The sequence below is a fragment of the Somniosus microcephalus genome, chromosome 3 (genome assembly GCF_052327205.1).
Source record: "Somniosus microcephalus isolate GS21.2 chromosome 3, FLI_Smic_1.0, whole genome shotgun sequence".
NCBI lineage: Eukaryota > Metazoa > Chordata > Chondrichthyes > Squaliformes > Somniosidae > Somniosus > Somniosus microcephalus.
Window position 1 is genome coordinate 30575200 of NC_140989.1, and position 27108 is coordinate 30602307.

Here is a 27108-nt window from a genome sequence, read left to right on the forward strand (position 1 = left end):
GGATCAGGCTGCAAAATTGAACCCAGGTGGCAAGCTACCTGAACAAAATGGCTATTTATAACCGCTTATGACAAGCAGTGAGCAATTAATCATCCAGTCCAGAGTCTGTACAGTATATCACTAAACCCACTGAGCTGTGAAAGGTGCAGCGATCAGCAAATGGAAGCATTCTCTGGCTTTCTCCCTCTCGAAGCGAGCAGCCAAGCATTGAGTTATTGCTCACAAGAAAAAAACACAAGCTAGACAATCGCCTGAGTGTTGGTTTGACCGACAAGTTGTAAAACATCGAGCCGATAGCAGTATTGATTTTAGAGCATTACTTCCAAGTCCGATATTCAAACACTCAGTCCACTTATCTAGGTATGTACTGCGAGCTCACTGTATTCTGTCACAATCCAGTGAGGTCCACTGTATAGGGTAGATACAGGGAGGATGTTTCCCCTCGTGGGGGAATCTAGAACTAGGGGGCACAGTTTTAGAATAAGGGGTCGCCCATTTAAGACGGAGATGAGGAGGAATTTCTTCTGAGGGTCGTGAATCTTTGGAATTCTCTACCCCAGAGAGCTGTGGAGGCAGAGTCATTGAATATATTCAAAGGCTGAGATTGACAGATTTTTGAACAACAGGGGAGTCGAGGGTTATGGGGAGCGGGCAGGAAAGTGGAATTGAGGCCAAGATCAGATCAGCCATGATCTCATTGAATGGCGGAGCAGGCTCGAGAGGCCGAATGGCCGACCCCTGCTACTATTTCTTATGTTCATATGTATACTGTCTTAATTCAGTGAGGTCCACACCCTCCACTGTACAGTGCCTGGACCCTGCGATCCCCGCACTGTACAGTGTCTGGACCCTGCGATCCCGCACTGTACATTGTCTGGAGCCAGCGATCCCGCACTGTACAGTGTCTGAACCCTGCGACCCCGCACTGTACAGTGTCTGAACCCTGCGATCCCCGTACTGTACAGTGTCTGAACCCTGCGATCCCCGCACTGTACAGTGTCTGGACCCTGCGATCCCCGCACTGTACAGTGTCTGAACCCTGCGACCCCGCACTGTACAGTGTCTGGACCCTGCGATCCCCGCACTGTACAGTGTCTGAACCCTGCGACCCCGCACTGTACAGTGTCGGAACCCTGCGATCCCGCACTGTACAGTGTCTAGACCCTGCGATCCCCGCACTGTACAGTGTCTGGACCCTGCGACCCCGCACTGTACAGTGTCTGGACCCTGCGACCCTGCACTGTGCAGTGTCCGGACCCTGCGATCCCGCACTGTACAGTGTCTGCACCCTGCGATCCCCGCACTGTAGTGTCTGGACCCTGCGATCCCCGCACTGTACAGTGTCTGGGCCCTGCGATCCCAGCACTGTACAGTGTCTGCACCCTGCGATCCCCGCACTGTACAGTGTCTGGACCCTGCGATCCCCGCACTGTACAGTGTCTGAACCCTGCGATCCCCACACTGTACAGTGTCTGGACCCTGCGATCCCCGCACTGTACAGTGTCTGAACCCTGCGATCCCCGCACTGTACAGTGTCTGGGCCCTGCGATCCCCGCACTGTACAGTGTCTGGACCCTGCGATCCCCGCACTGTACAGTGTCTGAACCCAGTGATCCCCGCACTGTACAGTGTCTGCACCCTGCGATCCCCGCACTGTACAGTGTCTGGACCCTGCGATCCCTGCACTGTACAGTGTCTGCACCCTGCGATCCCCGCACTGTACAGTGCCTGGACCCTGCGATCCCCGCACTGTACAGTGTCTGGAGCCAGTGATCCCCGCACTGTACAGTGTCTGAACCCTGCGATCCCCGCACTGTACAGTGTCTGGATTGCTAATTTTATAACAAAGGAGAAAGTGCGAGGTTCCTGTCATTCCACCCAGCTCTCTCACTTTCAATTTTGGTAGAACGCCGGGTTTCATTTGCAGGAACGCCAGGATTCGCAGAGGTGGTATGAGAATCTTACGACTGAAATGACACACGTCTATCCACTGACCCTCTTTCTGCTGCTCGATGGGAGCCCTGTCAATGATGGAGGAACATCTCACTCGCACTGAATCTAATTGATTTGAAAAGCCATTCACGTAGCAGGGCTGTCTGGTATATTGTGGGTAGGCATTGTGTGTCTGAGCAAATAAATCTCTGGTCACAGAGTCCAACAAAAAAAAACCCCGACATTACTGGCACCCACTTCAGTCCCTGATTGATCAAGTGTTTCCTGCCAAGAAGATGTCAGTGCAGCGACAGCGCATCCCAGGCATCACTTCTACGCTCGCTTGGTAACAGATGATGGTTATTTTCTTCAGAAGTTGAGCTTGAAAACAACGTCTCGCAAAGCACTCTCTCACCACATCAAGAGGCAGCTCTCACTTCACTTCTTTTGCCCATTTTAAGATGCAAGACTCTCTCTGAGTGTGATTGGCAACTGAACGCGATGTTGTGCAGCGGATTTGTGCCCAGTTTGAACTGAGCTTGAAACTTTTCCTAGCGCACTTCACTTAGAAAAAAGAAAGGACTTGCAATTCTATAGCGCTTTTTATCACCTCAGGATGTCCCAAACCCCTTAAAGTCAATGAAGTACTTTTTGAAGTGTAGTCACTGTTGTAATGTAGGAAGCGCGGCAGCCAATTTGCGCACAGCAAGCTCCCACAAACAGCAAGGTGATAATGAGCAGATCATCTGTTTTTTAGCAATGTTGGTTGAGGGATAAATATTGGCCAGGACACCGGGAAGAACTCCCCTGCTCTTCTTCAAAATAGTGCCGTGGGATCTTTTACGTTCACCTGAGAGGGCAGATGGGGCCTCGGTTTAACGTCTCATCCGAAAGACTGCACCTCCGACAGTGCAGCACTCCCTCAGCACTGCACTGGAGTGTCAGCCTAGATTTTTGTGCTCAAGACTCTAGAGTGGGACTTGAACGCACAACCTTCTGACCCAGAGATGAGAGTATGGCCCACCAAGCTACAGCCAGCGGAGAGAGAGAGAGATTAGACTTTCATCAACGATATAAGGTCAGAAATGGGGATGTTCGCTGATGACTGCACAGTGTTCAGCGCCATTCGCAACTCCTCAGATAATGACGCAGTCCATGCCCACATGCAACAAGACCTGGACGACATTCAGGCTTGGGCTGATAAGTGGCAGGTAACATTCGGGCCACAGAAGTGCCAGGTAATGACTATCTCCAACAAGTGTGAGTCTAACCACTGCCCTTTGACATTCAATGGCATTACCATCGCCGAATCCCCCACCATCAACATCCTGGGGGCGTCACCATTGACCAGAAACTTAACTGGACCAGCCACATAAATACTGTGACAAGGTCAGAGGCTGGGTATTCTGTGGCGAGTGTCTCACCTCCTGACTCCCAAAAGCCTTTCCACCATCTACAAGGCACAAGTAAGGAGTGTGTTGGAATACTCTCCACTTGTCTGGATGAGTGCAGCTCCAACAACACTCAAGAAGCTCGACACCATCCAGGACAAAGCAGCCCGCTTGATTGGCACCCCATCCACCACCTTAAATATTCACTCTCTCCACCACCGACTGCAGTGTATACCATCTACAAGATGCACTACAACAACTTGCCAAGGCTTCTTCGGCAGAACCTCCCAAACCTGCGACCTCTTCCACCTAGAAGGACAAGGCAGCAGGCGCATGGGAACACCACCACCTCCAAGTTCCCCTCCAAGTCACACACCATCCTGACTTGGGAATATATTGCCGTTCCTTCATCGTCGCTGGGTCAAAATCCTGGAACTCCCTCCCTAACAGCACTGAGGGAGCACCTTCACCACACGGACTGCAGCGGTTCAAGAAGGCGGCTCACCACCACCTTCTCAAGGGCAACTAGGGATGGGCAATAAATGCCGGCCTTGCCAGCGACGCCCACATCCCAGGAATTAATTTTTTTTTAAAGAACTTGAGCTGGATTCAAGCCCACCTCTCTGATGCATGTTAACTTCGATGTTTTTTGGTTGAAGGACCCCTCTTCAAATAGATTAGTAATCACGGACTCCCTCATTTAAATTATACTATATACAATACTCATAATATGAAAGTGCTGCATCGAAAGAGTGTTCAATAATGCTTTTACGAAAACAGGTATTTACTTACAGATAGGAGTGAGATGGGTGGGCCTGCTTCTCACCAATTCTGGGTATTCCGCAGCAACAGATGGCCATTATTAACCACTGTCATGAATCTTATCATGACTCATGAAGTAACACTGGGTGGCCAGCTGGTGGCGCCACCCAAGGAGTATAAATACTCGGGCGTGGGCCCAGCTTGCTCAGGATGTTTCTGTAACCAGGAACTAGTGATGTAACTAGAATCTCATGGTTGTGAAACAGTTGATTAAAGCCTTGTTTTATATTCAAACCAAGTGCTTAGTAGTCTTTTTACATCAACCACTTAGTGCCGGACAATTTTTAAAGCCGTCAGCAGGCTGGCCAAGGTGAGTGAGGGCACGAGCGCCTGTACACATACTGGGATGCTGCTGGAAGCACGACTAACCGCCGTACTGTCTGATGCACTATCAACAACACCAAAGACTACGAGTTGAACTTATACGAAGTAGGCTTTTATTGACTAAGAACTGGAGCATGCCTCTGCTAGCGGATCCATCCTAAGAGCTCCCGGGGGAAGGGTGGTGAGTCACCTTTATACCCGGGCTTAGGGGTGGAGCCAGGGGCGGAGACATGCCCGGACCTGTACAGAGTTAACAGTGGTTTACCACATTCACCCCTCATTTAAAAAAGAGTCCGGCGGGGTGAAGTGTTTCAAAAGTTCGTATACGAAAGTCTCTCCGGGGGTCTTGTCTGCCGTAATGATCTTCGTGGTGCCGGTTGCGGCAGTTCTTTGCCCGCGGCCGCTTCTCGCGTGGGACGGAGCACTGGCGTGCCGTCTCGGGGTAGGGATGGCACCGGCATGTCGTCAGTTTGTGGTAGACACCCCGGTGGTGCGTCGTGGGTAGTGGTGGTGGGTGGAGGTAGTGGATGGTGATCGATGGTGTTTCGGGTGGTACCTGAGGGTGCGAGGTCTCGAATTGAGACTGTGTCCTCCCGCCCGTCAGGATACGCCACGTAGGCGTACTGTGGGTTGGCGTGGAGGAGGTGAACCTTTTCGACCAGGGGGTCCGTCTTATGGCTCCTCACGTGTTTCCTGAGCAGGGCGGGTCCCGGAGACGTCAGCCATGGCGGTAGTGATGTCCCCGAGGTGGATTTCCTGGGGAAGACGAACATCTTCTCGTGAGGGGTGGCGTTTGTGGCAGTACAGAGCAGTGATCGTATGGAGTGGAGCGCATCGGGGAGGACATCTTGCCAGCGGGAGATTGGGAGGCCCTTGGATTTTAGGGCGAGCATGGCGGTCTTCCACACCGTTGCGTTCTCCCTCTCTACCTGTCCGTTACCCCGGGGGTTGTAGCTGGTAGTCCTGCTCGTGGCTATGCCCTTCTCGAGCAGGTACTGGCGCAGCTTGTCGCTCATGAACGACGAGCCCCTGTCGCTGTGGATGTAATTGGGGAAGCCAAATATGGCGAACAGGTCGTTGAGGCACCTGATGACTGTGGCGCTGGTCATGTCCGGGCAGGGGATGGCGAAGGGGAAACGGGAGTACTCGTCAATAATATTGAGGAAGTACGTGTTGCGGTCAGAGGAGGGAAGGGGCCCCTTGAAATCGACGCTGAGACGTTCGAAGGGGCGGGTGGCTTTAATCAGGTGTGCCCTGTCTGGCCTATAAAAATGCGGTTTGCATTCGGCGCAGACCTGGCAGTTCCTGGTCATGGTCCTGACCTCCTCGATGGAGTAAGGCAGGTTGCGAGCTTTAATAAAATGGAAGAACCTGGTGACCCCCGGGTGGCAGAGATCATTGTGGAGGGTCCGTAGCCTATCGACTTGTGCGTTGGCACATGTCCCACGGGATAGGGCATCTGGGGGCTCATTAAGTTTCCCGGGCCGGTATAAGATATCGTAGTTGTAGGTGGATAACTCGATCCTCCACCGCAATATCTTATCATTTTTGATTTTCCCCCTTTGTCTGTTGTTAAACATAAATGCTACTGACCGTTGGTCAGTGAGCAGGATGAAACGTTTACCGGCCAGGTAATGCCTCCAGTGCCGTACAGCCTCCACTATCGCCTGGGCCTCCTTCTCGACTGAGGAGTGTCGAATTTCGGGGCCCTGGAGGGTCCGTGAAAAGAAGGCCACGGGTCTCCCCGCCTGGTTAAGGGTTGCGGCTAGGGCGAAGTCGGATGCATCGCTCTCCACTTGGAAAGGGATGGACTCATCCACTGCGTGCATTGTGGCCTTCGCAATGTCCTCTTTTATGAGGGTGAAGGCCGCACGGGCCTCTGCCGTCAGGGAGAAGGAGGTTGACTTGATGAGGGGCCGGGCTTTGTCCGCATAGTTGGGCACCCACTGGGCGTAGTAAGAGAAGAACCCTAGGCATCTCTTCAGGGCTTTTAGGCAGTGGGGGAGGGGTAGTTCCAGGAGGGGGCGCATTCGGTCGGGGTCGGGGCCGATGACTCCGTTTTCCACCACGCAGCCAAGAATAGCGAGGCGCGTGGTGCGGAACATACATTTTTCTCTGTTGTATGTCAGATTCAGCCGTTGGGTCGTACGGAGGAATTTTTCTAGGTTGGCGTCGTGGTCATGCCGGTCATGGCCGCAGATAGTGACGTTGTCTAGATAGGGGAAGGTGGCCTGCAGCGCGTTCTGGTCAACCATCCGGTCCATCTCCCTTTGGAAGACCGAGACCCCGTTGGTGACGCCGAAGGGGACTCGGAGGAAGTGGTAGAGGCGACCGTCGGCCTCGAAGGCCGTGTACTGGCGGTCCTCAGGCCTGATGGGGAGCTGGTGGTATGCCGACTTCAGATCAATCGTCGAGAATACCCGGTATTGTGCTATCTGGTTGACCATGTCAGATATGCGGGGAAGTGGGTATGCGTCTAATTGCGTGTATCGATTGATCGTCTGGCTGTAATCAATAACCAGGCGCTGTTTTTCGCCGGTCTTCACTACCACCACTTGGGCTCGCCATGGGCTGGTGCTGCCCTCGATAATCCCTTCCCTCAGGAGTCTTTCTACTTCTGATTTAATAAAGCTCCTATCCCCGGCACTGTACCGCCTGCTTTTAGTAGCAATTGGCTTGCAGTCTTTGGCGAGGTTAGCAAACAACGGGGGGGGTTTGACCTTCAGGGTGGACAGGCTGCATACTTTGCGCGGCGCCGTGTTTAAATTCTGCCGGCTGCAGACTGTAGGTGGGGGCAGGGGCCCGCCATATGCCTTCGTGACGCTCTCCAGATGGCACTGGAAGTCTAATCCTAGCAGTACGGGGGCGCAGAGCTGTGGCAGGACGAGGAATTTAAAATCTCTGTACTCCACGCCGTTCACTGTCAGAGTCGCTACACAGTAGCCGCCGACGTCCGCCGTATGGGACTTTGAGGCCATAAAGACCTGGTGGCGTGTGGGCATAACCGATAGGGAGTAGCGTCGCACCGTGTCGGGGTGGATGAAGCTCTCCGTGCTTCCGCAGTCGAAAAGGCAATTTGTGGCATGGCCATTTACCTTTACGTTCATCATGGACCTGGCTAGTTGATGGGGCCTAGATTGGTCCAGGGTGATGGAGGCCATCGTCGAGGTCGGTGGGTCGCTGTAGTATTCGCCCGCGCCGGGGGCCTGGTCTCAAAATGGTGTCCAAGATGGCGGCTCCCCCGCGGCTGGTGGTGCCCAAAATGGCGGCCCGCATGGCTCACACGTGGTTGGTGGGTCCAAAATGGCGGCCTGCACGGTTCACACGCGGCGCTGCTGGAATTGGGGGTCGATTTCGCCCTGCACACTCTCGCGTAGTGGCCTTTCTTGCCGCATTTGGAGCAGGTCGCGTCCTTTGCTGGGCATTGCTGTCTGGGGTGCTTGGCCTGGCCGCAGAAGTAGCATTACTGGCCTCTGGTCATTGCAGCTGTAGTTGGGCTGCTGGTGGCTTGTGGCCTTACCGGGTCCCAAGATGGCTGCTCCCGTGACATCCACGTGGCCATCCGGTCAGGGGGGTAGGCGTCCATGTTCTGGAGGGCCACGTCTAACGAGTTAGCGAGGGCCACCGTCTTCTGCAGGTCGAGCCCTCTCTGTTCCAGCAGCCTCTGCTGAGTATAGTTGGACCTGATGCCGGCTACGTAGGCGTCTCGGATCAGGTCTTCCGTGCATTCCTTGGCCGTCACCGCTTTGCAATTACAGGCCCGGCCGAGGACTCTCAGTGCCAGTAAATATTCGGCGCCTGATTCACCGGGGCGCTGTTTTCGGGTAGCCAGGAGGTGTCTGGCGTAGACCTCGTTAACAGGCCTCACGTATTGTTCCTTTAGCGTCGCGATGGCGGCCGCGTAAGTTGTGGCGTCTCGGATGATCGAGTAGACTCGGTGGCTCACCCGTGAGTTCAAGACAAGCCGTTTCGCGTCATCTGTAGTGACGGTAGTGCTGGAGGCCTCCAGGAAGGCTTCGAAACAGCTCAGCCAGTGTTCAAAGTTATTGGCTGCATCTGCTGCTTGAGGATCCAGGTCTAAACGTTCCGGCTTCAAGATTTGCTCCATGTCGAAAATTTAGTCAATAAAATTGATGCACTATCAACAACACCAAAGACTACGAGTTGAACTTATACGAAGTAGGCTTTTATTGACTAAGAACTGGAGCATGCCTCTGCTAGTGGATCCATCCTAAGAGCTCCCGGGGGAAGGGTGGTGAGTCACCTTTATACCCGGGCTTAGGGGTGGAGCCAGGGGCGGAGACATGCCCGGACCTGTACAGAGTTAACAGTGGTTTACCACACTGCCCCACTGGTATGTTCTGTAACAGCAGCACTGTGGGATTGTACGTGTTTGCGTGAACACGGTCAGGCACTTGTTTGAAGGGCCCCGCAGGCGCTCTGATCACATGTCAGGAGGATGACACAGGGTTGCGGCGCCGGAGAAAGGAATCGGCTCGGCCTACAGGGAGCGCTCGTTGCAAAGTGAGTGAGAGCTGTGGGCCTCTGTGAGGAGGTGGGCCCAGCCATTGAGAATAATTCGCAAGAACTGAATCAGTGTCGGTTTTATAAAGAGGTGAGGGTTGAAATTATCTCCGGTCACGGACCCCTGGAAAGTCTCTACGGACCCCAGTTTGAGAAACAGTGTCCTAACCCAGTACACATCCAAAACTCGGCTGCCCGTGTCCTAACTTGCACCAAGTCCCGTTCACCCATCACCCCTGTGCTCACTGAGCTACACTGGTTATTGGTTAAGCAACGCCTCGATTTCAAAATTCTCATCCTTGTTTTCGAATCCCTCCATGGCCTCGCCCCATCCTATCTCTGTAATCTCCTTCAGCCCCACAACCCTGCGAGATCTCGGCGCTCCTCTAATTCTGGCCTCTTTTGCATCCTCGATTTTAATCACTCCACCATTGGGGGCCGTGCCTTCAGTTGCCAGGGCCCCAAGCTCTGGAATTCCCTCCCTATACCTCTCCGCCCCTCTGCCACGCTCTCCTCCTTTAAAACGCTCCTTAAAACCCACCTCTTTGACCAGGCTTTTGGTCACCTGTCCTAATATCTCCTTATGTGGCTCGTTGTCAAATTTTGTTTGATAATCGCTCCTGTGAACCGCCTTAGGACGTTTTACTACGTTAAAGGCGCTATATAAATACACAAGTTGTTGTTGTTACACCTCCCAGGCTCTTTCCCCGCCACCAAACCTGTTCCAGCATCGCACTTTTCCAAAGGAAGTAAACCCTAAAGCCACTGAAGAACATACTTTTAACTATTAAACAGTAGGCAATGGACCAGATGATGTGTCCTTCAAACGGAATTATGTGAAGTGCTGGATGCAGGCAAAAAAAAAAACCGGGAACCTTGACATGACCCAACTTTACAAGTAATCCAGACATAACAAACCTTGTCTGCTGTCTCACAGCGATTACAGTCACATGTAAAGCAGTACTGCTTCTCTATCTGTCTCCGTCGCTCTTGGCTTGTCGCCATGACATCAATGTAACTGACCGTCAGCTGGTGGGCAGAAGGAAAAATAAATGAAACATTAATAACCAACATTTTCTATAATCTAAAATAAAAATTCCAAGCCAATATTAGCATTGGCTGGCCACGGCCCTGCATTTCCTGTGCAAGGTGACACCTTGTCCCCCAAGTATCGCGGTTCCAGGGGTGTAGGTGTTGGAGCCTGTGCTCGCTCATTAAATACACTTTTTTCCCCCATTTAAGACTGGAGTGCCAGGGGACCAGCACTCAACTGGAGGCCTCCCTGGCTTTCCTCAACCACTTATCTTTATTTCCTCTACACATTTAACTTTCTGTGGAGACCAGATCAGCTGCTGAGACCTCTGAAAGTGCAAGAAAAAAGAAAGACTTGCATTTCTATAGCGCCTTTCGTGACCACTGGATGTCCCAAATCGCTTTACTGCCAATGAAGTACATTTTGAAGTGTAGTCACTGTTGTAATGTAGGAAACGCAGCAGCCAATTTGCGCACAGCACGCTCCCGCAAACAGCAATGTGCTAATGAGCAGATAATCTGTTTTTGTTATTTTGATTGAGGAATAAATATTGGCCAGGACACCGGGGATAACTCCCCTGCTCTTCTTCGAAATAGTGCCATGGAATCTTTTACATCCACCTGAGAGAGCAGACTGGGCCTCGGTTTAACATCTCATCTGAAAGATGGCACCTCCGACAGTGCAGCACTCCCTCAGTATTGCACTGAAGTGTCCGCCTAGCTTTATGTGCTCAAGTCCCTGGAGTGGGACTGACTCAGAGGTGAGAGTGCTACCGACTGAGCCACAGCTGACACATAAGACTCCAATACTGGCAGATTGCAGGAGATGCCCAGCTACATATTGCATAATGTCATTGACAGCAGTCTCCTACAGTCAAATGGCATCAAGGAGCCTCCTCAGATTACTCTGCAGTCTGTCTCCAAGTACAGGTGTCTAGGGAAGGAGGGAGAGAGGGAGGGAGGGAAGGAAGGAAGAAAGGAAGGGAGAGTAAGAAAGCACAAACTTGCATCTCAGGATGCTCCAGAGCGCTTGACAGCCAATTAAGTACTTGGGAAGTGTAGCCGCTGTTCTAATTAGGAAAACATGGCAACCAATATGCACACAATTAGGTCCCAGAAGTAACAATGAGATTAGTGACCAGATAATCTGTTTCAGTGATGTTGGTTGAGGGATCAAAATTAGCCAGGACACCGGGACAACGCCCCTGCTCGTCCTCAAATAGTGCCGTGGGATCTTTTAGGTCAAACTGAGAGGTCAGGCGGGGCCTCGGTTTGACATCTCATCCAAACGCCAGCTCCTCCCTCAGTACTGCACTGAAGTGTCAGCCTAGATTATGCGCTCAAGTCTGCAGATTGGAGCTTGAACCCATGCCGTTTTCACTCAGAGGCAAGAGTGCCAACACCAAGCTAAGGCTGATACCTTGATTTGCCATGTGTGACGGCCACCCTTGTAACATCAATGAGCCTTCAGTTACATGACTGCAGATGCAAGGCCAGTGTGCGAGCCCACTGCGCCACCCAGTCTCCCTGACCATCCCCTCTGCCCCAATAACATGGCTTCGCCCATATCTCGGCACCACTTACTGCACCAAGGTGAACGTTTTCACATCTCACACCAGCCATGTTTGTAGTTGCACAGTGAGCTTGCCAAAATTGTGCTAAATGAGGGTTAGATTTATCCTAAGGCCCACGAGCAACTGAGTCGAGCCTTGCAAACTCATTTCACGTGGCAGCCAAAAGACAGAGGAGGTTTCCATTCTGACAGTCTGGGCTGCATTCAAGTCCCAAGCACCACTGATGAAAGGATGAAAAGGTGAAACTAGGAACATAGGAACAGGAGGAGGCCATTCAGCCCCTCGAGCCTGTTCTGCCATTCAATGAGATCATGGCTGATCTGCGACCGAACTCCACATACCCGCCTTTGGCCCATATCCCTTAATACCAATGGTTAACAAAAATCTATCGATCTCAGGTTTAAAATTAACAATTGACCCAGCATCAACTGGTGTTTGCGGAAGGGAGTTCCAACCTTCTACCACCCTTTGCGTGTAGAAGTGTTTCCTAACTTCATTCCTGAAAGGCCTGGCTCTAATTTCTGGGCTATGTCTCCTAGTGTAAAACGTCCCAAGGTGCTGCACAGGAGTATTAAAAGACAAAATAAATTTGACACCGAGCCACATAAGGATAAATTAGGGCAGGTGACCAAAAGCTTGGTCAAAGAGGTAGGTTTAAAGAAGCGTCTTAAAGGAGGAAAGAGAGGTAGCGAGGCGGAGAGGTTTAGGCAGGGAGTTCCAGAGCTTAGGGCCTAGGCAACAGAAGGCACGGCCACCAAAGGTTGAGCGATTATAATCAGCGATGCTCAAGAGGGCAGAATTAGAGGAGCGCAGATATCTCAGGGGGGGTTTGGAGCTGATGGAGATTAGAGATGGGGAGTGGCGAGGCCGTTAAGGGATTTGAAAACAAGGATGAGAATTTTGAAATCGAGGCGCTGCTTAACCAGGAGCCAATGTAGGTCAGCGAGCACAGGGGTGATGGGTGAACGGGACTTGGTGCGAGTTGGGACACGGGCGGCCGAGTTTTGGATGACCTCAAGTTTACGTAGGGTAGAATGTGGGAGGCCAGCCAGGAGTGTGTTGGAATAGTCGAGTCTAGAGGCAACAAAGGCATGGATGAGGGTCTCAGCAGCGGATGAGCTGAGGCAAGGGCGGAGACGGGTAAGACTCCCCACTCAGTATAGAAGATCTTGTTTGAACCACAATAACCAGAGTTGATCATTACTGTGCCAGTTCATGATTCAGACACTGGTGGGAGCATAGTGTGTGCAAAAAAAATAAAACTCTCCTGAAAACCCTTAAACAGAGTTAGGCTTCCACTTAACCAGGTTCTACCTCATCATCATCATCATGAATATAAAACAGTACTTTCTCTAAATTAACTGGCAGATTCCCCATGGCTTTGCTCACACAGTAGATCAGATTAGACGGTGTTTTATAACAAACAGGACTGCCGTCTACATCTGTTAATTCAGGAGCTTTAATTGCTCGGAAGTGTGAATTATCCAGTAATTTGAATTAAGCGATTTAAATAAAACGACACAATGGGCTTTTCTGATCAACTTGTGAAGAAATTTGAGTTAAGTGACTTTGAAATAACAGCAAGAGACCTTGTACCCTTTAATGCACAAAGTATTATTAAGCTGAAATGGAGCGGCGTTTAACTTTTCTAAGGCCAATTGATACAGACACACGCCGAGGTCAATTAGAGGTTAATTGCCATTGGTGAAGAAAATTTGCCGATCAGTAGGTGCTTGCAAATTTCCAGCTCCGGGTCATATGAAATCAGCGTGGAATTACTGTCTTTCTTCCCCCCTCCCCCCTCATTTGTACAGTTTTGACAGGTTTGAAGTGCGGCACGTGAAGTGTGAACAATTGTGCGCTGGAATCAAGATAGCTTCAGCTTCTCAAGTACACACCCTACACGAGAGCTTGAAGGCAGTGCAGGAAACCAGCTTCACTCAGGTGTCAGCCAGTGGCTCAGTGGGCAGCACTCTCGCCTCCGAGTCAGAAGGTGGTGGATTCATTATCCCACTCCAGGGACTCGAGCACAGAATCTAGGGCTGACGCTCCCAGTGCAGTGCTGAGGGAGTGCTGCACTGTCGGAGGTGCCGTCTTTCGGATGCGACGTTAAACTGAGGCCCCCGTCTGCTCTCTCAGGTGGACGTAAATGATCCCACGGCACTATCTCGATGAAGAACGGAGGAGATCTTCACTGGTGTCCTGGCCAATATTTATCCCTTAACTCTCATTACCAAAAAAAACAGACGGTCTGGTCATTACCTCATTACTGTTTGTGGGAGCTTGCTGTGCGCAAATTGGCTGCTGCGTTTCCTACATTACAAGAGTGACTACACTCCAAAAATGTACTTCTTTGGCTGTAAAGCGCTTTGGGACGTCCTGAGGTTGCAAAATATAAATGCAAGTTCTTTCTTCTGAAAACAAATGTGTCACATGACAGAGGTGGACTTAGCAATCAGTTCTTTTACAAAACACTCGCTCCATACTTTCATATTTCTCCAGCTTTCAGGTATAAGATTGTCCAATTCAGGCCCCAATAAAAGGCCTCACACTTCACTGCTGTTGCTACGACAGGTGAACGCAAGGTCAGCCAGAACCTGAGGTGTTAACTTCACTGTAGAAGTATCAGCCTCTGTTGCTTTCATAACCGAGGCTGTAAAACTTCAAAAGCAGCGCGCGAGATACCGCTGTGGTATCTCACGCTATTAACCTGTTTGTAAGTACAGGTAGACTACCTTTTATCCGAACTTCCGAAAACCGAAACCCTCTAAAAACCGAAGGTTTTTTCGTTCAGCGTAAGTCGTGCGCACGACATGACCAGAGTGGTGCACGACCCCGACCCCCGCCGACGACCCCCCGCGGACACCCCCCCGCCGACCCTGACCCCCGCCGACCCCGACTCCCGCCGACCCCCGCCGACCCCCCCCCCCGCGGACCCCCGCCGACCCCGACTCCTGCGGACCCCCCCCCCGACCCCCTGCGGACCCCCCCGCCGACCACCCCCGCCGACCCCCCCGGACTCCCGCCGACCCCCCCGCGGACCCCCCGCCGACCCCCCCCCCCGACAAATTTCCCAGTCTTATAAAATACCTTCCGAAATCCGAAATTTTCCGAAAACCGAAACACGGCTGGTCCCGAGGTTTTCGGATAAAGGATAGTCTACCTGTACACCCATCAGCTTTGCTGCTTCTCGTCACACAGTATCTCCTGTGTGTGTGTGTGTGTGTGTGTGTGTGTGTGTGTGTGTGTGATACAGGGGGCCGCCAGGTAAAGGCAGGTTCGGTCTGTCCTTGACTGCAGGGAGTAATGGCCTGGCTGGCTGCTACCAAGCACATCGTTATCTTGATAGCAAAGGTAACTTGAAAGACAACGTGAACCTTTGCCGCGCGGTTAAAGGTAGGGTGACAGGGGCTGGAAAGTGAAAGGATGTCCCACTTCTTACCCACCCAGTAAAACAGGGCTCCAACAATTTATTTTTGCAGAGAAAAACAAAAGTTGCTTTTCAATCCCGTCCCATTTTTTTCTAGTTTTCCCACCCTTGACGCTCAACCAGGGTGAAACCGCACCGTGTGACATCAGCATATAAACATGTTACCGCAATAATCCTGCGGCTGCTGCCTTAACGGAAACGTGAACCCTCTTATTTTTAAATGGGTAATGGCTTCCGTTAAAATAGTGGCCCACAGGAATTTCACTCAAATGCTTTAACACGGTGTGACTTCATGCTAACATCCTGCTTCCTCCCCACTTTTGTCATTTTGGTTTTTGCCCTCTCCAGGGGCCATCACCATTCTGTGGCTTGGGGGGGGGGGGGGAGGGGGAACCAGCTCCCACCCTCTACCACGGCTGATCCGTAAACGGACGCCAAAAGGCAAGCAAAGGGCGGTCTGCGGCGACTCACTGACCAAGAATCCTTCCCCCCTCCCCCCCCGCACACCCAGGAAGAAGAATCAAGCCCTCACTTGCCATGAGCTTGTACTCGTGACGTGTCGAATCGCAGGTGCGAAGCCCCTTCTTACCGCAGGTGCGGGCGCATTGTCAAGCTGCAGCGCTCCAGTGATTTTATTTTTAAAAAACCAAACCAAAGGAAGTTACGCTAAACCGTGACATAAATCGCTGGCTAGGCCCCAGCTGGAGTATTGTGTCCAATTGTGGGCACCGCACTTTACGAAGGATGTCAAGGCCCTTGGAGCGAGTGCAGAGGAGAGTTACTAGAACGGTCCCAGGGTTGAGGGACGTCAGTTGTGTGGAGAGACCTAGAGAAGCTGGGATGGTTCTCCTTAGAGCAGAGAAGGTTAAGGGACGATTTAATAGAGGTGTTCAAAATTATGAGGGGTTTTGGCAGCGTTAATAAGGAGAAACGGTTTCTACTGGCAGGAGGGGCGGTAACCAGAGGACACAGATTGAAGGTAATTGGCAAAAGTACCAGAGGGGAGATGAGGAGGATTTTTTTTACGCAGCGAGTTGTTATGATCGGGAATGCAGTGCCTGGAAGGGTGGTGGGTGGAGATTCAGTATTAACTCTCAAAAGGGAATTGGATAAATACTTGAAGGGGAAATCTCTGCTAGACTATGCAGGAAAAGAGCGGGGGAGTGGATAGCTCTTTCAAAGAGCCGGCACAGGCACGATGGGCCGAATGGCCTCCTTCTGTGCGGTATGATTCTGCGATGATTCTATGAAACACACTTCCCTACTTCTCCCAGTGCTAGTTAAAGGTGATGGTTTGGCAGTGACCATTGCTGCAGCCGGGCCCATTCATGGTTGAACGATCGGAGCTGCCATTCATACTTTGTGCAAACACACGAAAGCCTCTTAAGATACTAAAGATGAAATACTGCGACTGAAAAGCTTTTCATTTCGAGTGCCTTAGCTGGGAATTTTTATTTCCTTTCCCTAAATCAAGCCAAATGACCCAATCCAACGGTCACGTCGAGGGAAGGAGGGCTATTTTGTCCCCCCACCAGACACAGACACATTTTGACCGCTCCCAGCCCCAGGAAAGCATGGCTGTTCCAAAAGGGGGAACTTTCCATTAGCCACACTGTCTGAGTGCATCATTTCACTGACCCCTAATAAGTTATACCTATTGTGTTTATGGCACAAGTTAACTTTGACCTGAAGCTTGGCGTACAGAGATAACACCCAAATAAAAAAAAACAAGTATTAGCATTTAACACAAATAATACAACATGAAACCTCTCCATAACCTTGTTCTTGGCACCCATACAAAACAAAAAGCAAGATTGTAAAAAAAAAAGGGTGGGTATACTACAAAGGAAGTGCTTGATATGGATCGTATATCAGTGAGGGAACCACTAACAATGTGGACTATATCGAAGATGGTGCTATATCAGAGATAGTGAAGGGCTACTTACACAGTATCATCAGAATTGGAAAAGTGCGGGCCTTCTTTAGTCTTACAGGATTACGTGGATAATCCCGTGTGACATCTGTTTAAATTGACTGTCCAATCCCATAAAGTGGGAACAGAGTTATTTAATCATTTTCACGAGTGTGATAGCTTTTAATTTTTACGCTCGGGCCATTGTCGGTGATGTTTGTTTTTAACATAGCAATAGCGGTGGTAACTATGCTGTCCCTCAGTGCGTGCCAGAATTTCATTGAGATCAAAGGTAAGTGAAGGAGATAACTGCTTAACGACCCCAAATCCTCAAACTACAGAGAGATTCCTCAACCTATCCTAGATATGTGGTGAGTCTGAGCACTTTACAGCAAGTCAGAGTCTGCTGGCCATCTGTTTAAGAGTTGTGTTTTCAAAGGTTTTTGTTGCAATACGTCCTCTCAATGTCAAAGGTCAATTAGGGCCCAGGCAGCTGGAGGCACGGCCGCCAATGGTGGAGCAAACGAAACTGGGGGGATGCGCAAGAAGCCAGAATTGGAGGAGCGCAGAGATCTCGGAGGGTTGTAGGGCTGGAGGAGTTTACAGAGATAGGGAGGGGGGGGGGTGAGGCCACGGAGGGATTTGAAAACAAGGATGAGAATTTTGAAATTGAGGCATTACGGGACCGGAAGCCAATGTAGGTCAGCGAGCACAGGGGTGATGGGTGAGTGGGATTTGGTGCGAGTTGGGACATGGCGGCCGAGTTCCTTCAACACTTTTACTTGTAGATATCATCAGATAATAAATTACCTCTTCATCTGCTTGAATCTGTCGAACTGCGTGAAGCTGGAGCTGTTTTCCTTCAAAGACAATCACACAGTTTGGGTCACAGCTGTGGTTCAGCAGAGACATGCTGTAAAGAGACAACCATTTGTATTAGCTCGGTTTGTCAACCTACGTGCACTTCACTTCAGAATTCCTACCAGTCTGATTGTCTTTTTGTAGAAGATATAAAATCCCTCAAAAACATTTTAAATAATTTGTCATGTTTCAAAAAACAAAATCTCCCAAATGCGGTACTCAAGCTGCTGTTATCGACAACGCAAATGAACTTTCACTTACAGATCAAAGGTCAAATGTGTTTTTTTTCTTCAAATTCCAAGAAAATAATCACAAGGTTAGTCATAGTCAGTGTCTGCTGTGGCTCGGTGGGTAGCACACGCGCCTCTGAGTCAGCAGGTTGTGGGTTCAAGTCCCACTCCAGGGACTTCACAGAATCACAACAGTGCAGATAGAGGCCATTTCGGCCCATCGAGCCTGCACCGACACATATCCCACCCGATCCCTGTAACCCCTACACCAACACATATCCCACCCTATCCCCGTAACCCCACATATTTAATCCCCCTAACACTAAGGGTCAATTTATCATAGCCAATCAACCTAACCCGCACATCTTTGGACTGTGGGAGGAAACCGGAGCACCCGGAGGAAACCCACGCAAACACGGGGAGAATGTGCAAACTCCACACAGTCACCCGAGGCCGGATTCGAACCCGGGTCCCTGGCGCTGTGAGGCAACAGTGCTAACCACTATGCCACCGTGCTGCGCACATAAAAGTAGGCTGACACTCCAGTGCAGTGCTGAGGGAGTGCAGCACTGTCGGAGGTGCCGTCTTTCGGAGGAGACGTTAAACCGAGGCCCCGTCTGCCCTCTCAGGTGGACGTAAAAGATCCAATGGCACTATTTCGAAGAAGAGTGGGGGAGTTATCCCCGGTGTCCTGGCCAATATTTCTCCCTCAACCAAGATAACAAAAACAGATTACCCAGCCATTTTCACATTGCTGTTTGTAGGAGCTTGCTGTGTGCAAATTTTCACAACAGTGACTCCACTTCAAAAGTACAGGAAACTCTCGATTTACCGACACCTAAATAACCAGAAATCTCTGTTAACTGGCAAAATTCAGGAGTAGGTTCAGGTAAGTTTTACTTCATATTAGTGGCCGTTCCTGGATCTGTGGCTGTGTAACCGGGGTTCCTGCACTTGTTGCTAAGCAACAGGGACGCCTGGATCTGTTGCTGTGTACCGGGCTCTCATACCTTTCACTAAACCTCTCTGTAATCCGGACTTTTTGATAAACCGGCACCACGCCAGTCCCGTCGGTGCCGGATAAAAGAGTTTCCTGTACTTTGGTTGTAAAGCGCTTTGATGTCCGGTGTTCGTAAAAGGCGCTATATAAATGCAAGTCTTTCTTTCACTGGGGCCATGTTATATCACGGCCCTGACCAGATCTTCAGTTTGCAATTGGCTGCTAATCTTCTCAGTATTGTTTCTTTTGTGCCCACTTCAGAATTAAACACATCCCAAAGCAAATGGTTGGGATTTGAGGTAATTTAAAGAAAGCGTTCACTTAATCAGTGCAAGAAAAGTTGGCTAGGCTGGCATGGTTGGACATGAGCAGATGGTTTTGGAAGGAACAATCAATGCAGTGTTGAGAAATCAACGCATCAAAACTCAGCCAAATGTGGAAATTGGAACCTTCTAAAATATGTCAAAACAAGTGCACAATCTGTTTCGTGTTTCTTTTTTCTTGGTGAATTCTTGTGCTCATCAACTTGAAGAACATTAGCGCTGGGGAATGGGACATGCTCTCATTTCTAACACCCAGCAGCAGTGTTAAGCACAGCTAACAGTCAGGTGGACGTAAAAGATCCCACGGCACTGCTTAGAAGGGCAGGGGAGTTCTCCCCCTCGGTGTCCTGGCCAAAATATATCCCTCAACGAACATCACGAAAAAATAGATGATCTGGTTATTATCACATTGCTGTGAGCAAACTGACTGCCGCGTTTCCTACATTCCAACAGTGACTACACTTCAAAAGTACTTCATTGGCTGTAAAACGCTTTGGGGCATCCTGAAAGGCACTATATAAATGCAATTACTTTCTTTTATAGAAACGCACTTCCAGCTGGGGTGACTCGAAAGCAGTCAAGAGGAGGAGCCCTGGTTGCTTTCCACTGTCTAACCCTGGGACCACTTTTGATGCCTGGCTGAGACGAGCTAACTCAACATTGACCGGGCACTGACCCCAAGTCCTTCTCGTTCTATGTGCTTCCATCACTCGCGGAATAAATCCGCTGAGCCTTCGGGGGAAGCTGCACGGTTTTTTTCAACGTGGAAGTGCCTGGGGACCTTTTGCCAAGTTGAGGGTGTCGGATAAATGCAGGTTGTTGTGAGCACCTGTGAATGGTTTAACTTACTCAAGAGTTGTACTTGGTCAGGATGCCGCTGACACACACAACAGCAGCAGTTTCTACCTGACCCTCCGTATCTTCGTTCATTGAAGAAAGGCCAGTCGCCCTTTCAACGCTGGTATCCCTATGTGAATGGGCGTAATGGGGTGGCGGGGGGAGTGGGGAGAGCAACAGTGTAAAAGATTCAAGCTGTTTTTTTTTACTAAGGGCAGGCAGGTGGTGACTGAGCTTTGCTTCATCTCAGTAACTTGCTCACTTTCCACATTTGTATGCAAGTCACATCCAGATATAGGGCACATCCCTCGCGAGTGCAGGTTACAAACGGCATTTTATATTCCGTCAATTAAAATTGAAAGCAGCCATTAATTATCTAAACCCTAAACAGTAAAATCCATGTAATCCATTTAACTGAGGCTTAGCGCTGCTGAATTCATTAGGAGCGCTGTGTAAATACAAATTCCCTCTCCTTTTTTACATAATAGCTGCGATAACAAAGGACTTCAGCGTACAGTGATGTGTCTCAAGGAGGAGAGAATTCAGAACTTAAGTAATAACAGCCATCCAACGATAAGGGTTCATGCCTGACGATTTGGACTGTATTTATTTGTACCAGGACTTTTCCTGTTTCTGATTGATGCTGTAAACCCCATACTGGGCGAGACTGATAAGCTCAACGCGCGCAGCGTGTCTTTTTTTTGCAGATCAAGGTTGGCACGGCGCTGTCATTCCACCCAGCGTACTGCACTCCTCCTGTGCATTATTACCGTGGCAAGGCACCGCTGGACTCGCCCACAGAAATGGGTACGTCTGAGGTATTCAGCCATCGGGTCAACAGCGCTAACCTGCGCTTCACAAATCCCTTCATTGACGTTACCTCTCTCACTGCTAAGTGTTAATCGATTTAACTCCCAGTGGCTTATTTTCGTGAAAGAAAAGAATGAACCCGCATTTCTATAGCGCCTTTTGCAACCTCAGGACCGACCCAAAGTGCTTTACAGCCAACGAAGTGCTTTTGAAGTGTGGTCGCCCTTGTGATGTAGGAAACGCGGCAGCCAAATATTGCACAGCAAGCTCCCACAGTCAGCAATGTGAGGACGACCAGATATTCTGTTTTTTCATGATGTTGTTTGAGGGATAAATATTGGCCAGGACACCGGGGATAACTCCCCTGCTTTTCTTCGAAAATAGTGCCACGGGATCTCTGAGAGTGCAGAACGGGGCCTTGGTTTAACGTCTCATCCGAAAGAGGCCTTTATTCACAGTTATTAGAGTTTAGCGTTTCTCTCTCTCTCTCACCCCCACCCCAAGGGTACTTCATTAGCTGTAAAGCTCTTTGGGACGTCTCAGTTCTATTTATTTAAGTGGGGGCTTACTTTGATAAATTTGAGCAGAGTTTTAAGAACATAAGAAATAGGAGCAGGAGTTGGCCATACGGCCCCTCGAGCCTGCTCCGCCTTTCAATACGATCATGGCTGATCATTGACCTCAACTCCACTTTCCTGCCCCATCTCCATATCCCTTGATTCCCCGAGAGTCCAAAAATCTATCTCAGCCTTGAATGTACTCAAAGACTCAGCATTCACAGCCCTCTGGGGCAGAGAATTCCAAAGATTCACAACCCTCTGAGTGAAGAAATTCCTCCTCACCTTGGTCTTAAATGGCCGACCCCTTATCCTGAGACTATGCCCCCTAGTTCTAGACACTCCAGCCAGGGGAAACAACCTCTCAGCGTCTACCCTGTCAATCCCCTTCGAAATCTTGTATGTTTCAATGCGATCACCTCTCATTCTTCTAAACTCCAGAGAGTATCGGCCCAATCTACACAATCTCTCATCATAGGACAACCCTCTCATCCCAGGAATTAGTGGCACTGATTTCAGTGAGAACACCGTGGAATGAGTACCTGACACCAGGTAGGTTCGTGGTACTCCAGGGCACTGTTTACGATGGTCCAGCCAGCCTGGTTCAATGGTGGGAACTTGGAGGATTCGACCGATCACTGGGGCTGGGCTGCTTCATGCTGTGCAAGTTAATGCCCCAATGGATAAGAGAGCTCGAGCTGAACAAGCAATGTGAAGCTGATCAGTGCCAGTTAAACTCCTGCATTAAACCGACGCGCACTTGAGGTAAGCCCTGGCTATGGCCAATCTTGTACTTAACTTCCCTGGCCTTCGGTACATGAGTGTGTCCCTACAAGAAGACAGTGTGCATTTCATATCAGGCCAGTAGAAAACTCCAGCTTTGTGGATTCCTTAGTTGGTTTGAAGATCCAATAAGCATGGAAAGTTTGCTGCACCTTACGGATTACTCTTGTATCTTTGTAGAATAGAAGTTTATGGCACAGAAGGAGGCCATTCGGCCCATCGTGTCTGTGCCGGCCGAAAAAGAGCTATCCAGGCTAACCTCACTTTCCAGCTCTTGGTCCGTAGCCCTACAGGCCACGGCACTTCAAGTGCATATCCAAGTACCTTTTAAATGTGAGGAGGGACTCTGCCTCCACCACCCTTTCAGGCAGCGAGTTCCAGACTCCCACCGTCCTCTGGGTGAAAAGATTTCTCCTCGACTCCATGTGTATCGTGGCAATTGTAACCTGAAAACGGCAGCTCAGCGACCACATTGAGGGCTGTGAATGCTGAGTCTTTGAGTATATTCAAGGCTGAGATCGATAGATTTTTGGACTCTAGGGGAATCGAGGGATATGGAGATCGGGCGGGAAAGTGGAGTTGTGGTCGATGATCAGCCATGATCTTATTGAATGGCGGAGCAGGCTCGAGGGGCCGATTGGCCGACTCCTGCTCCTAATTCTTGTGTTCTTATATGTCCTCAGGGTGGAGGTAAAACCACAGGGCAAGTCATCCCAGAATACTTTCAGCCACCGCCCAGCAACATTAAGAGCAACAAGCTCAAGTCACAGAGCAGGTCACCTACAGGCCTTCCCTCTTGGCCTGTGGGGACGGTGTACGGCTTGGGAAATCCAAAATACAATCGTGAAATCATTAACTAACCAAAAAAAAAATATCCAGGTAGTAGACTAAACTTCCAAAATGTTCGGGTGTGATTCTGCTGTTTGAAGCACCGAATGCCTGGACTGTATCCGTGCATGAGCAGCCATCGCTGGGCCCCAGCTACAACGTGGTGCGGGAGAAGGTCACCTCTTCACAGAGCCTGGGGCATTCGCTCATGAAACATCCAGGGGGTGAAACTGGTCGGCCCCAGTAGCGCAACCACGGGCTGATAGCGAATCGGCAGCCTTCTTTTACAACAACAACAACTTGTACAATGTTCCCTGTAATTTTTGTGGCGCCACGCGGGCCGTTCAAAATACCGCGCCCGCGTGGTTATTGCATTGGAGAGCCGGCTGCACGAGACCCCTGGAGCAGTGCGCAGATTACAGGAAACATTGAACTTGTATTTCTATAGCACCTGTAACGTAGTAAAAAAATCCCAAGGTGCTTTATAAAACAAAATTTGACACCGAGCCACATAAGGTGACCAAAAACTTGGTCAAAGAGGTAGGTTTTAAGGAGAGTCTTAAAGGAGGAGAAAGAAGTAGAGAGGCGGAGAGGTTTAGACAGGGAATTCCAGTGTTTAGGGCCCAGGCAGCTGAAGGCACGGCCGCCAATGGTGGCGCGATTAAAATCGGGAATGCTCAAAAGGCCAGAATTGGAGGGGGGGGGAGGGGGGTAAGATTGTGGGGTTGGAGGAGATTACAGCAACAGGGAGGGGCGAGGCCATGGAGGGATTTGAACACAAGGATGAGAATTTTAAAATCGAGGCGTTGCTTAACCGATGGAAAATGAAATTGGGCACAGTGTAAAATGGGCCGTCGATTTGCTAGCAGCCCGTTTCACGCTCCTAGCAGTGGCCAATTTCCCTCCCCACGCCCGCCCCCCCCAACCGCCCCCCACAGCCCAAGTCCTGTCGTAGGATGTTTTGGATGTTTTTGTTTTGTTTTGTTGAAAATGTAGCAATTAAAGGAATGCTGCACAGGATATTCCTCATTGCCTAATCCCGCAGCAAAGCTGCCACCCAAGGATACAATGTGCTGTTTGGTCAGATGCAGCGTTTCCCCCCCCAGGCTCGCGGCCGCCCATCGATCGGGAGCTCCTGCGAAGCCGCTCACACCAGCTGTTGCCACTGGAAAAATATACTGTGCAGCAAATTTAAAGGGGCCGCGCACGTAAAAAAAACTAGAGGGAACATTTGTTGGATATAGAGATTTTTTTTTAAATTAAAAAGTACCTCCCGTTGCCAACATTCTTTTCTCAGTTTGCAAGCTCTCCAGAAAACTGTTAACCCGGTTCAGATTTAGCCCTGATTGATTGCAAAATGCTGGCACAACAAGTGCTGCCACTGGCTCCCAACCGGGGAGAGACGCAGCTCCACTCTGGCGGCCCAGCCATTTCACCTCAGTTGCACTTGGTGCGTTTTCTACAGCTCCTGTTACTCCTTACATAGACATTCTCTTGCCTATACTGGCCGATTGCCCAAACTGCTTTTTAATAAGGGGCTTGACTTAACCAGCTCAGCCCATTGGAGGAGCAAACACGCACAACCTCTCCCTTCCAAAAAAAACCGTGTTAGACGAACTGCTGAGCATAAACATCACACAGTTCTACATGTACACTTATAAAAGATCCTATTTTATATCCCTGAAGTTTAGAGGCGCAGCATTTCCTTTCGTTTCTTAAAATGCATTCGTTATTTGTTTTTCTAGATTGTGTGTTGCAAGTTCTGCCTCTATATGTGTATACAGCTATTAGGCAACAGACTTCTGTGATGGTGCGGACCTAGTGGGGAGGCCGAGATGGATCACAATGGCCTTCCCTCCATCATAAAATCAGAAGTGGGGATGTTTGCTGATGACTGCAGTGTTCAGTTCCATTCGCAACTCCTCCGATAATGAAGCAGTCCATGCCCGCATGCAGCTAGACCTGGACGACATTCAAGCTTAGGCTGATAAATGGCAAGTAACATTCGCGCCACACAAGTGCCAGGCAATGACCATCTCCAACAAAAGAGAGTCTAACCACCGCCCCTTGACATTCAATGGCATTACCATCGCCGAATCCCCCACCATCAACATCCTGGCGGGGGTTACCACTGACCATAAATACTGAGGTAACAAGAGCAGGTAAGAGGCTAGGTATTCTGCGACATGTGACTCACTTCCTGACTCCCCAAAGCCTTTCCACCATCTGCAAGGCACAAGTCAGGAATACTCTCCACTTGCCTGGATGAGTGCAGCTCCAACAACACTCGAGAAGCTCGACACCATCCAGGTCAAAGCAGCCCGCTTGACTGGCACCCCATCCCCCACCTGAAACATTCACTCCCTCCACCACCGGCGTACCGTGGCTGCAGTGTGTACCATCTACAAGATGCACTGCAGCAACTCACCAAGGCTTCTCCAACAGCACCTCCCAAACCCGTGGCCTCTTCCACCTAGAAGGACAAGGGCAGCAGTCACATGGGAACACCACCACCTCCAAGTTCCCCTCCAAGTCACACACCATCCTGACTTGGAAACATATCGCCGGTCCTTCATCGTTGCTGGGTCAAAATCCTGGAACTCCCTCCCTAACAGCACAGTTCAGGAAGGCGGCTCACCACCAGCTTCTCAAGGGCAACTAGGGATGGGCAATAAATGCCGGCCTTACCAGCGACGCCCACATCCCATGAATGAATTTTTAAAAACTTCCATACGCCGCAAATCATATTTAACATATACGCACAAGTTTGTCATACTTTTCTGATAGCTTCCTGAGAAATACGCCAATTAAAATCATTCTTATCTCACACCTGTAGGCCCCACCCCTCCCCCCACAAGCTTCTATCTGAGGGAGAAAAAATGACAAAAGTTTCCATATTCTTTGACTCACCAGACACATTATGTAATGTGGGAAATAACGAACTGAACAATTTTCACGCCCCTAATACAATGAGACAGCTGAAAGGAATCCTGCACTGGTTTCTGTGTGAGACACAATAGGAGTCGGCACCCAGGTGCACTCAGCTGCCTGGGAGCAGTGAATATCGGAACATTGGGCAGGAGAGAGTGCACGCCTGAACATAAGAACATAAGAAATAGGAGCAGGAGTAGGCCAATCGGCCCCTCGAGCCTGCTCCGCCATTCAATAAGATCATGGCTGATCTGATCCTAACCGCCAATCCACTATCACAGAACCATCTCCTGAATCTAACAGAATTAGACACACGAAATAGGAGCAGGATCAGGCTACACGGCCCCTGGGCCCGCTCCGCTACCCACAGGGCCATGTCTGATCCGAACCTAGACTCATGTCCAAATTCCTGCCCGCTCCCCGTAACCCTTAGCCTGCAAAGGAACCCACCGGGTGTCCCTTCAACTTAAATGGAAGGGAGGTCGGACCCGTTCCTTTCCAGGCGTGTGTTCTGACCTGCCCGATTTTCCGATTATTTGTTGCACCCGCACTATCCAGTGCGTCTGGACGCAGGCCCAGGAAAACCTCCCCTAATGGGACTAGCAAAGTTCCTCCACTCTGCTCAAAATGGCAGACTTGCTAAAGTAAGGCGAGGATCTCGCTGGTTGGACTCTTATGTGGTTCCAGAGTGAAGAGCCTAAATATTTGCTGATCTCCACACTTGTGATTCTAGTGTACTTGAAACCCAATTAGGAAGAGATGGTGCTGTCGTATCAAGATTTACCTGAATAGTTTTTTTGATGGTGTAGGGTGTGGGATAAATTTTATAGAATCATAGAATAGTGCAGCACTGAAGGAGGCCATTCGGTCCATCGAGTTTGCGCTGGCTCTTTCGAAGAGCAATCCAGTTAGTCCCACTCCCCCTGCTCTTTCCCCACATCCCTGCAATTTTTTTCTCCTTCAAGTATTTATCCAATTCCCTTTTGAAGACTACTATTTCCACCACC

The 27108-nt window shown here is 50.1% G+C and overlaps 1 protein-coding gene across 2 annotated transcripts in view; it reads right to left on the bottom strand.

Annotated features, from left to right (window-relative positions):
• smyd3 (SET and MYND domain containing 3) overlaps positions 1–27108 on the bottom strand; it is a 1021495-nt gene that overhangs the window by 152287 nt on the left and 842100 nt on the right. For both annotated transcript variants that reach the window (XM_085979790.1, XM_085979791.1), the window contains exons 7-8: positions 17752–17854; positions 9912–10022 (exon numbers count right to left, since the gene is read on the bottom strand). In XM_085979790.1, coding sequence (XP_085835916.1) covers positions 9912–10022; positions 17752–17854 — 214 coding nt within the window. The remainder of the gene's footprint in view (positions 1–9911; positions 10023–17751; positions 17855–27108) is intronic.